Below are 12,317 nucleotides of genomic sequence, written 5' to 3'. Positions count from 1 at the left end.
GAGACTTTATGATTTAAAATGACTTAAATATTGATCTGTTTTTCACCCACACCTATAATATCATGTCTGAACACATGGATTTAACCACTGGAGTCATATGGATTACTTTTATACTGTGTTTATGTAGATTTTGGAGCTTCAAAATTTTAGCACCCATTTACTTGCATTGTATGGACCTACGGAGCTGAAATATTCTTCTAAAAATCTTAATTTCTGTTCTGCAGAAGAAAGTCATGCACATCTTGGATGGCATGAGGGTGAGTAAATTATGAGAGAACTTTCATTTTTGGGTGAACTATCCCTTTAATTCATACATCTCTCTGTGCCACATTCAACAGATGTCATACTTGGTTATCACATTTTTTATTGTTTGTACAAAAGCCGCAAACAACACAGAGACAGAAATCAACACGCCATTCACAAAAACATCACACTGTTGTGATATCGAAGAGTAACCTTCACAAAAGCAAGTTCTTCCATCTAGTAAGACAAGTCCATTACAATAATTTTGTTTAGCCTCTGTGCCAAATGTTTCTTCACTGAGGTATTGAGTTCAAGCTGTCTTTAAGTCTGCGGGTCATACTGGGCAGCATGTTGAGGTGCTCATCCACACAACTGCTCACACAGCTGTCCATCAGTGCCCGCACGACTGGCTCTTTCGCCCCGGAGTCAAACAGGTCCTTGGCCTTGTCATTACAATGCATCGTACATCTTGTGAGACGGTCCTGAAGGTGAATAAGTACCTTTGATTAATACTATTCCAGATGGAAGATTTCATTCAGCAGACAGACCACATGGAACATGATCTTACCATAGTCATCTTACCTGAAATTTTTCAAGCTCACTAGTAACCAATCCTTGAGCTTTGGCCAGTGGTGTGTGGCAGCGGTCTATACACTGATGCACCTGGTTCATGGAGTCACTAGGACGCTCGCAGCATTCTGCACTGCAGCGAAACATCTGTGCCTGAAAACAGATATGAGCTGTTTACTGAATGAACCATTGATTAACAATGATCAAAAAAGAAACCCCATTTTATATAGCTTAAACAGAATTTGCCCAGTACATTAAGTAAATGAAATGAAGAACACTGAATAAAGAATACTATTCAGTAGTAGGTAATGTGTCAAATGACATGCTGTACATCATCTACCAACATGTTAACCCTTAAATGCATGGTCGTTATGCCAAACAGAATTATGTACTCGGGTCTTCAGCGACCTGGCACTTATATCTATCACAAATTGATCAACAAAATGACCAGATGGTGTAACATTTTCAATGCATTTTAAGACAATTGGAAAATAATAGAATAGTATTTATTCTGCAATATTTTGGTGTTTTATTTTTCATATATAAAAGAGATGATGCAACAAATGATAGAACGGGATTCATTACTTCCACACTGAAATTTCATGAGGCCCAACTGGCTGTCAAACGCATACTGAGCTACACATAAGATACACATATGTATTTTCTCAAGCACTTATTGAGTCTAAATAAACGTACAACTTACAGAATTTCAGAAGTACACCCAAATGACAATATCCAAATCAAACTCTTCATGTGTTACACTTGCTATAGTTTACTTCCACGTTTTTCTTTATCAAATAACAAAGACAAACGTAAATCAAGTCAATCAATGAAACAACAGCGCCACCTTGAGTAACAAATAACGTGTGTATTATGTGTGTGGACGCATATGGGATACTGATAATTTAACACCACTGTGCATAAAATCTACATTATATAATAATTTGTATGAATACGGCACTAGATTGTCTTGTAATAAAGAAACAGATATCCTGTCATAGTAAACTTAAATATATATGAAATAACCTTGGAAATATATGTTGTGACACTATTACATATCTCGGGTCACTAAAGACCCTATACACTTTTGGTAATTAAACAATAAACAATTTTTTTTTTGCAACTCACTCGCATAATTTTTTTTAAGACTATTCATAAGAGAAATGTTAAGGAATAAAGATCTGGGGGCATAACTAAGGTAAAGGAGGTAAAATGGCCCGGGTCACTAAACACCCAAGGTATGCATTTAAGGGTTTAACAACATTTATCCAATTCTTGTCTAATTATGATATATGCAGTTTTTATGTCCTAATTTGAGAGACCATGTGGAATATTTGTCCTTCTAAACATGCATTTGTCCCACCACAGGACTATTTACATGATTAAAATATTGACACAGTAAAAGAAATGGTGACAGGATCTAAAATATACACTTCCCCTTAAGGATTCATACATTTAAACATAAAACCTTGATGTTGAAAGAATATATTTAATGCCCATGTTATTTGTCAACTACCCTAAAATGTTATATAATCCAAGCTTCACTTTACACACTTCCATTGTAATACTTCTATGTAAATATTTATTTATGCAACATTCATACTTTTTCACCTTTTTTTTTTTTTTTGCATACTGTTCATAATAAAAGCATAAAACTTACCATAGATTAATGTACAGCCACAAGTAACATCAAACATGTTCACAGTTTCCTAATATAACCATCATGTCCCTTGCAGCTTCAGGTTTTAGCAGAGAGCATTTAGCAGAGACGGGCCACTTCTATCAAAATGAATGGAAGAATTTGGAAAGCCCAACCAAGCAGCTGTAGAAAGGAAGTCCCGCCTTAGAAGTAAAAGAGCCAATCACCTTTTAGATACAGACATCGCCTGTCAATCATCTCGAGAACGCGCATGCGCATTAGCTATTCAAGCCGAGAAAATTGCGTTTTTTTGCGTAATATGATGTAAAAAAGCACAATGTATGATACGAGCGTTGTCAGATTTTACTTCTGATTTGAAATATGTTCTTTGATCGTAATTTTGAAACCAACCGGTTTGGAGATTTCGGTCTTTCCCCATTCTAGTAGATATGATCTGCACTGTCATGACTGGAAATAGCCTCCTGAGAGCGTACCAAAGATGGCCGACAGTGGACTGACTTGCTAGAAAGACTTCGGTTTTCAGCTTTAGATGGAAAATAACGTTACCTGCATCTTACGGATGTAATCTCTCTCCAGACTCTGAACCATATCTTCAACTGCCTTCTGCATTCGAGCCTGCTGTGCTTCTGCCATTCCTGATCTCAGAAGAGCTTTTGAAGAAAATGAGCTTTTAATTTCACAATTAAAGCTTTTACTTTAACTAGCGACGCTGCAAAGTCATAAATCAAATCGGACTGTTCAAATCATTGGACTAAAAAATAAATTAAAACCTACTTTGCTTTCACATGAAATGAAATAGAAGAGCAGCAATTCAATAAGACTTCAGTAAGGTCACCTCCTACTATCCCTAAAGCATGCTGCCACTGGATCATGTGACCTCTGCGTAATGTTTCCGGTTCCGTGTTTCAGGACGAATCTGCCGCTGCTGGATTTCAGGCCCCTTGTTGATGCACTTTAATACTTTTATATTTTCTTATCAGGTTATTCATTTCGACCCTTGAAGAGGTAGGATTCAGAGCATTGTGACAGCTGCCTAAACTTAAACACACCGTGCTTGACAAAGTCGGCATGATAGTTTTCTCTAAGTAAACTTAACTCATTTGTTTTGCGTCGATGTGACTTCTGCTGTACTTTGTCGTTTCTGTTATTATGAAAGGATCACAGTTGAAACTGTGAACTGGATTTATGCTTTCATTCTTGCGTAAAAAAATAGCGAGGTGGAGCGGAAACTGGAACTGAACGCGGAAGCCTTGAGACGAGACGAGTTTTCGAAAAGTTTATTTTTACTTGACGCGTTGTCCCAATAACGTGACGTTCAGTGCGCGAGACGCGACGCAACAGCCAAAACACGTCCGTCTACATCGACGCATGTCTACATTGAAATACCGCAAACGGAACGCGCGACTGCAAACGATCTTCGATTGATTTCCATATTCCTAAAGATTAATACACGTTATATTTAGTAAAATACTGTAATATAATTGAGGGAGCAAGCTGCATGATTTGTCTTGTATATCAGTACGTGACCTTTGCTTTTAGATAGTAACTGATTTGATATCTATCAAGAGACAGACGAAGTATCATTTCCACCTTCGTCCAAAGTACATTTCCTTTATGTGAGAAGGCAACTTTGTCAAGGATATAAAATTAGACAGGGCTAAAAGGGTTAGTTACCCAAAAAATTGTAATTCTGTGATAATTTACATACTCACGTGCTGTTCCAGTAATGACCTCATGCATATGCATCATTTACTTAATATTTTGCATATTTATGTACTCATTTATTTTTACTAGGGCTGTCCTGTTAACTCAGTGTGGTTAATTATGTTAAAACAATTAATGGAATTAATCATGTCTGCAGACCGTTATATGGAATATTCCTATCATCGGAGCAATTTAAGCTTGAAGTCCCACCTGTTTTCAGCACGGGGCAGTTAGCGGAACTCCAGCTGTACTGACAACAAATCACACTCAGGCTTGCTTGACACCAGCGACAGCATAAGATGGGCTCACGTTCTTCTGTTCGAGCACAGTTGGATGGATCGCAATTCCAAATGCAGGAATCTTGAGATGTGTTTTTCTGCATTTCAGACTACATTTAACTTGACACAAAAGTTCAGCATAGGTTGACATAATGCAGCCAAAGTGAGGTGCTCTAAAAGTGTCTGTTTGACATGTGTACATTGCCGCATCCTTAGAAAAGCCCTTATAATAAATCCATCTCGGTCAGATTGACAAATTTAATTGCAAAATGGATTGCTGTGGACCGTAGGCCAGTGAAAGGCTGGGTTTATATAATATGGAAATAAACAATATATTGCCTTTTAAAGGCACTTTTTGTATTGTATTAATGCTTTACTCATCTGCTACTGTATGTTAAATATGTTGTATTTAAAATTATTCAAATATAACACTATAATTATTCAATCAATATATATTGAATTATTGTAAATCAGCAAATATTTACAGTATATATGCAATTAATTGCAATTAATCATCATATAATGTAATTAATTTGATTAAATATTTTAATCTATTGACAGCCCTAATTTTTGCAGATGTCAATATTTGTTCAACACTAAATCCCCGGAATGGCTTTGAGAAACCTGTCTCTGAAGACTCTACTCTTTCTTTGGCTTTTTCAAGTTGGACGCAGGGGTTTGGCCTCTGCTCCGGAAGTCAAAGAGCCACCCAAGAAAATTGGTAAGGCCAAGTTCACACAATTTATGTTGCAAAACAACTAATAGTAGATATAAGGCTTACTTAATGTGCATGTTGAGGAACTAAATGTCTGTTTCTTCCTCAGCAATAATTGGAGGAGGTATTGGAGGCACGGCGGTGGCTTATTTCATGCGGCAGGAGTTTGGGTCAGGAGTGAAGATTGACGTGTTTGAGGCGGGGCCTGTCGGAGGCCGTCTGGCCACTGAGAATATTGGAGGATATGAATATGAGACGGGAGGATCCATTATTCACCCCCTTAATCTGCACATGAAGCACTTTCTGGACAAACTCGGTTAGTGTTCACTTCCCTCTCAAGCTGCTTCTGTTTAAAGGCTCATGGTGTTTTTCAGAAGGGTCAACTGGATACTTTTACTTTTGAGTCTTGCAGCGTCAGACTTCTGTCGATTGCGCATTTAGCCTTCAAAATAAAATTCGAAATTCAAATATTTGTTGAATTTAAGATAAAAATTCAAGTTCGAATGCTAAAATATGCATTAGAATTTTGGATGTCTGCCAAGCGCTGACGAAGACTTACATTCTTAGGCTAACACAGGCGCAGTGCAACAAATAAAATAGAACGCTGGTGTTACGGGACATGTTTTAAAGGTTGAATTTCCTTTTAAATGGACTTGCCGTCTTAAAACATGTCAATGTCAACGGTCAAAGACGTCCATCTAGCTCATGCTTTCATAGAAAAATACACATTTGGAGTGAACGGCCCCCAGAGGTGGATGTCTTTGGCGGTTGTGTCTTGACTATGCCATGCTCTTTTATAAGTGTTTCACTGCATAAGCATTAGGTACGTAAATGCAACTGTATTTATTGAAAAACACTGTAGTGCTGCCGGTATTATAAGGCTTGAGTCTGTGGTAGAACTATTGCACCAGTACAGGCTACTGTGTAACACAATGTTAACACAGAACCATCTAGTTCTTTTCTTGTTTTACATTTTAATATTTGAGACTATGAACTGGCTAAATAATTTAGTTTTTCATTTTATGCACATTTGTTAACTAGATTTGTTCTTTGCAATAATATACTACTAGAACACTGTTCTGATTGGTTTATATTGATTTGTTGCGACCTCCTGTGGACATATGAGACAACGTTGATTTAAAAATAAAAAATGTCTTCAAAATTCTAATATAATTTGAATTTTGGTAATATTTCGATAACATTTTGTAATTTAGTTTCTTAGCCCTGTTCACAGCAAACCACACAAAAATTTGTAAATTTACTAGTTCTTTCTCAGAAGAGTGCAGAAGAAACTCCCAGTGGACCGGTAAAAATCAATGCATGCTGACTTGAGCAGATTACATGGAAGCCAATCAGATTGGAAATGGATATTTCAGAAAGCTCTTGCCATTTGTTTGTGCAATATGCAGCACATGGTCAGTAAAGGCCATAGTGGGCCATTGTGCAACTTAATAAGCAACTTAATAAAGCTTATCATTCATCAGGTCTGTCTCCACGAGCTGATTTACCTTCTAAAATGGCAATATTTGATGGAATGGAGCTGACCTTTGAAGAGAGTGATTGGTTCATAGTGAATTTCATACGCATGCTGTGGAGATATGGATTCAACTTCATTCGGATGCATATGTGGGTGGAGGGCATCCTGGACAAGTTTATGAGGTTTGTCCCTTGATGTTGCTTTTATATTGAGCATTTTAGCCAATTTAGCCAATATCCTGTATCATTTAATGCTAAGTAACATGTAGAATGAATGTATCCATATAGACTTGAAAGTTCACTGTCCAGTTATTCTTTGGCTTTCTTTGAGCTTTACACATAGAAGCCATGACAGTGCTTTGAGTATTTGTTTAAGATGCATCGACATATCGGTTAGATGTAGACCGAAATATCGGTTTATCCCTTCTATGAGCCCCGTCAGCACATCGATTGTGTCTCCAACTTCATATGTGATGAATAATAAGAAGCCTTATTCCTTATGAAACCTCATCTGGTAAAATGTGAATATTTAGGCTATAAAAGCTTAATTTGTTAAATAGCCTACTTAACTATAGAGCACTGGAATAGAGCCATATCTCTGTCATTTCAAAATAAAAGTCCCTGGTGTTTTTCTGGCTCATTTATAGTTTAACGTTCTGCATTATGCACCAAATCTTTTTTTCTGGTAATTATTGGGATTTTAGTTGAACAATAAACTGCGTCTAGGATTTTATTCGTTTTGGACTCTTGTAGCCTCTGTGTTAGAATCACATGACCATCCGAATACTACTTGTTTAATCTCAGTAACCGTTGTGTTATTGGATACTTTCACTCACTGATTAAATCAATCATGACAGTGAATTTATACAATGGAATCTTTAACTGAAATAGATTGGGTTTGAATGATGCTACATCCACACCACTAGGTGTCAATAAAAGACAGAGACTATTTAGCAGAGACAGGCCATTTCTATTTAAATGAATGGGAGAAAGTGGATCGCCCAACCAAAAATCTCTAGCGCCCAGCGGATGTAGAAAGGAAGTCCCGCCTTACAAGTAAAAGAGCCAATCACCTTTTGATTCAGACATCATCTGTCAATCAACTCGCTAATGCGCATACGCATTAGCTATACAAGACGGGAAAATTGTGTGTTTTAGTGTAAAATGAGGTAAAGAAGCACAATTTATGATTCCAGTTGTATCAAATTTTATTGCTGAATTGAAATATGTTTTTTGATCGTAATCTTGACCAACCATTTTTGAGATTTCGGTGTTCCCCCATTCAGGAAGATAGGAGCTGCATTGGCATGACTGGAAATAGCCTTCTCAGAGCGTTCCAAAGATGGCCACCAGTGGACTTACTTGCTAGAAAGACTTTGCTATAAGTCCAAGATGATGCAAACAAAAAATTACTGAGTGCACCTTTCAAAATCTGACAAAAGCTCTACATTACTCCACCCATGCTGTTAATAGAACTTGTGTTGAATGCAAAACATTCCTTTAAACTCATATTAAACCATTTGTCTCCTCTCTATAGGATATATCAGTACCAGCAGTTTGGTTACTCATTCTCCAGTATAGAGAGGCTGTTGCATGCTATGGGTGGAGATGGTTTCCTCACTCTGGTTAATCAGACACTGGAGGAGGCCATGCTGGCTGAGGGCTTCACTCAGGTCTTTCTCAATGATATTGTAGCACCCGTAACGCGTGTCAACTACGGCCAGAGTGTCAGAGTAAATGGATTTGTGGGTATGCTTATCCTATATAGGATGTTTGTGTTGCAGCCTTATAGTTTTAATAATGAATGCCATAGAGAACATGTGCTTTATTTTATGGCACATAACCCAGGTTAATAGCAAAGATTGTCAGACATTTTCTGAATATGGTGTTGTCCTCTTGTAGGTGCTGTGGCTCTTGCAGGAACTGACTCAGGTTTGTGGGCAGTAGATGGAGGAAATAAGAGAGTTTGCTCCGGGCTTCTGTACCATAGCAAAGCCGATCTTGTCCCGGCTCGTGTAACTACCATCTCTGTGAAGATGAGACCATCCAAAACTGGTAAAATCATTTAGTGTTCATTATATGATGAATATAAGTTGTGGTTTTTAGGGCTGTCAATTGATTACAATTTTAAATCAAATTACTTGCATAATGCACTGATTAATTAAACCAATTTATCACAATTAATTGCATATATTAATATTTGATGAGAAAGGCACCCAAATAAAGATGTTTTAGTATATAATAATCACAATAATTATATATAATGGCTGTGAATTGATAATTTAACTAATTAATCACACAGTTTTCCGTGATTAATCGTGATTAAATTATGGTACATTATACATTACAAACATAAAAAAAAATCATCATAAATATATTTACTTTTTACTTTGTCTCAAAGAACTTGCAAGATATTGGTTAGTCATTATTTGTTTAAATTATTTAAATATTTACATATTGTACATGTATTTTTTTGCAAAGTTAATTAGACATATTTTTTTACAGGTTTTAATCTTTAATACAAGTATATGTATACATGGCATAAAATCAGTGGTCGTGTTGTAATTACAATTTGGGCAAAATCTTCAGTACTTTTTTAATAGGATCAAAAGGGCAAATTAAATTCCTATTAAACTTTATTGGCAAGAGAAACTTAAGTGTACATTGCAAATGCATTATTAGACACATATATATATATATAGATAGATAGATAGATAGATATAAAACATATTGAAGTTAATGTTTAAAATCTCAAAACTATTAGATTATTTTATATTACTTTTATGGCTACTGTTCCATCTCTAGTAAGTATACCTGCTGTAGCTTGCTGAATGGTCACATCCTTCTCAGTCTCTATCACGCACATGCTGGGTCTCACTCAGGCGGTTTCACATTTGACACTGGTTAAGGCGACAATAGTTGCGTATTTACAAGTGATGCGAATAGAAACAGCAGCTTACCCTTGTCTTTCGCATACCTGGTTCACCACTTGCGGGTGAAATCTCCATTCTCTGTACAGTAAATCTGCTCCCGTGTTTATTATTCTATGCACTCTTTTCACCATAACATTATTATGGTTATGGGTGGGCAATAACCAAAAAAAAATATATAGTAGAATTGTCAACCATTACAACTTTTGAGTATTGTTCTATTACAGTTATGCAAAATTTGTGCAAAACGCAAGTTCTATTTCATGCCTTCTAAATGATTTTCTTTTGTTTTTTTTAATCTGTCAAAATAATGGAAAGTGTTTTGGAATTATCCATCAATGTTTTTAAAAATTCGATTAATAATGAAACAGGTTAATGCATCCTCTGTTTCAGATCACATAACATTCAGAGAGAAAATGAAGAGCTTGTTAATAAGTTGCGTCCTCCATGGTTTGGAACTGACTTTCCACTTTAAGCATGTGAAGAATGATATGGAGTAGATAAAATAGATAACTAATTATAAAAATATTTCATTTTTTGATAAAGTTGTTCTTTGCAATGGACATGACAGGTCTTCCATTTACATCCTTTTAAATAAAAAAGGAACTTTATTTTTTCCATAAAAATATGGATATGGACATCATTATGAACCAAAAATGTCAAGAAATTTTAAAATCGCCCACCCCTAATTATGCTAGTAGACCAGATTACTTTACTCTGTCACGCACAACACATGTATCTCACTTCCCCAATAAATTACGTTTCATCACAAAAGCGTTCTGCTAGTGAACTGGATAATTTGTGCATAGCAAATAGTGTTGGAAATTTTCAGAAATATCCTTGATCAACAGATCGGCTCAAATTGAGGAATCATTCCTGTCTGTAGCACAAACGATGCAGGACAAGTGAGCCCAAATATAATGGAGCAAGCACCTGCTTTTTCTTTTGAGTTCATGCATTTTCTACATTTGTGCTTTTTGAATATACGCTTCTCCACAGCCTGATCAAATTCATCTCTTATCGCCTTTTCAGGTTCAGTTGCAAATTTCTACGAGGTGAATTATGTCGGCAAGTCTGGTGCTGCCCATTCAATGTACGACATTGTTGTAGTTGCCACACCTCTCCACCAGGGCGTATCTGAGATTAACTTCTCAGGCTTTTCCCCTCCTATCCCATCCCACTTCCCTGGCCGCTACCACCAAACGGTGGCCACCCTGGTCCACGGTCTACTCAACTTGTCCTATCTGGGCACCACAGACAAACCTGAAAACTTTTTGGTCTCTGACGTCCTCACGATGGATAAAAAAGCCTCCATCATCCATAGCCTGAGCTCTCTAGCCCCGGTGCACATTCCTAAGGGCTACTCTCACCCCCCAGCCAGCCAAAGCAAAGTGTGGAAGATCTTCTCCTCCCAGCCACTTTCTCAGGAGCATCTGCAGCAAATCTTCCTTTCCTGGGACTCCGTTGCGGAGAAGCGCTGGCTTGCGTACCCATTTTATAGCCCGCCACACCGCAGAACACCTCCATTCATACTTCACGATCGCCTGTACTACCTCAACGCCATAGAGTGGGCAGCCAGTGCAATGGAGATGAGCGCAATCTCCGCTCGTAATTTGGCTCTGCTTGCCCACCACCGCTGGTATGAGCAGATGGACAAAATTGACCAAGAGGACCTGCACACCAGACTCAGAGGTGAACTTTGACAGAGCAGAGCAGTCCATTTCATCTGAACTGATTCATAAGCAATAACATCTCTTTCCTGATTTATACTGAAATACTAATGAAAAGTTTTGATTGAAACAAAATGCATCTTTATTAATTTATGTGATTTACTCCATTATGCCCCACAAACAGTTGCTCTATGGCCTGATGGTTAGTTGAAGCAGAATCTCACAAAGTCTGTCAGGAACATGTCCAGCTCATATTTCACCCCAAAACAAAAGAAAGAAATAAGAAATTATATTTTGTATACAAAAAAATGAAGCCCATTTTTAAGACTATTTAGGTTGTATGGATTATGACATTATTTTCATGACAATTAAGCACTTCTCCCTCAAGTTTCATTACTGTAATTCAGAAAATCTTATTATTATTAGTGTAGTGTGAAAAAATCCAATGATTTATATAAAAGTATGAAGAATGTCATCTTGGAAATATTTGTTGTATTGCGTTTTTAATTTATGCTGATTTTAACTGTCATTGTATTACAGTATTTTATTTTACTGTAATACAGTAAATTGTAGGGTATACTAGTAAAGGCTGGGGTATATACCTTAGTATATTTTGGCCTTAAGTTAAACATGACTATTACAGTATTAAAAAAATAAAAAAATAAAACATCAAAATGTATTATGTGTATATATATATATATATACACACACACACACACACACACACACACACACACACACATATATATATATATATAATGTGTGTGTACACACACACACACACACACACACACACACACACACACACACACAATCTAATATATATATATATATATATATATAGTGTATATATATGTGTGTGTGTGTATATACAGGTGCATCTCAATAAATTAGAATGTTGTGGAAAAGTTCATTTATTTCAGTAATTCAACTCAAATTGTGAAACTCGTGTATTAAATAAATTCAATGCACACAGACTGAAGTAGTTTAAGTCTTTGGTTCTTTTAATTGTGATGATTTTGGCTCACATTTAACAAAAACCCACCAATTCACTATCTCAAAAAATTAGAA

At 36.5% G+C, this 12,317-nt stretch overlaps 3 protein-coding genes across 4 annotated transcripts in view; 1 reads left to right on the top strand and 2 right to left on the bottom strand.

Moving 5' to 3' along the window:
- Positions 1 to 12,317, bottom strand: part of LOC127432784 (14-3-3 protein gamma-like) — a 678,408-nt gene that overhangs the window by 384,752 nt on the left and 281,339 nt on the right. The window lies entirely within an intron of this gene.
- On the bottom strand, positions 192 to 3,372 carry LOC127432790 (protein FAM136A-like). The gene is made up of 4 exons (XM_051684212.1): positions 3,248 to 3,372; positions 3,020 to 3,123; positions 826 to 966; positions 192 to 725 (listed from the first exon to the last, which is right to left on the bottom strand). The coding sequence occupies exons 2-4, from the start codon at positions 3,104 to 3,106 to the stop codon at positions 537 to 539; spliced, it is 417 nt and encodes a 138-aa protein (XP_051540172.1). The 5' UTR covers positions 3,107 to 3,123; positions 3,248 to 3,372; the 3' UTR covers positions 192 to 536.
- Positions 3,358 to 11,937, top strand: LOC127432754 (prenylcysteine oxidase 1-like). Of its 2 annotated transcripts, none has more exons than XM_051684154.1 (7): positions 3,358 to 3,478; positions 5,032 to 5,176; positions 5,280 to 5,486; positions 6,655 to 6,829; positions 8,184 to 8,395; positions 8,549 to 8,701; positions 10,609 to 11,937. In XM_051684154.1, the coding sequence occupies exons 2-7, from the start codon at positions 5,065 to 5,067 to the stop codon at positions 11,277 to 11,279; spliced, it is 1,530 nt and encodes a 509-aa protein (XP_051540114.1). In that variant the 5' UTR covers positions 3,358 to 3,478; positions 5,032 to 5,064; the 3' UTR covers positions 11,280 to 11,937. The 2 variants fall into 2 exon arrangements, with proteins under 2 accessions (XP_051540114.1, XP_051540115.1); XM_051684155.1 differs by having other exon boundaries at positions 3,359 to 3,478; positions 5,017 to 5,176.

The sequence above is a fragment of the Myxocyprinus asiaticus genome, chromosome 42, assembly GCF_019703515.2.
Source record: "Myxocyprinus asiaticus isolate MX2 ecotype Aquarium Trade chromosome 42, UBuf_Myxa_2, whole genome shotgun sequence".
Taxonomy (NCBI): Eukaryota; Metazoa; Chordata; class Actinopteri; order Cypriniformes; family Catostomidae; genus Myxocyprinus; species Myxocyprinus asiaticus.
Note: the sequence above shows the minus strand (reverse complement) of the source record. Positions and strands in the feature narration are given on the sequence as shown.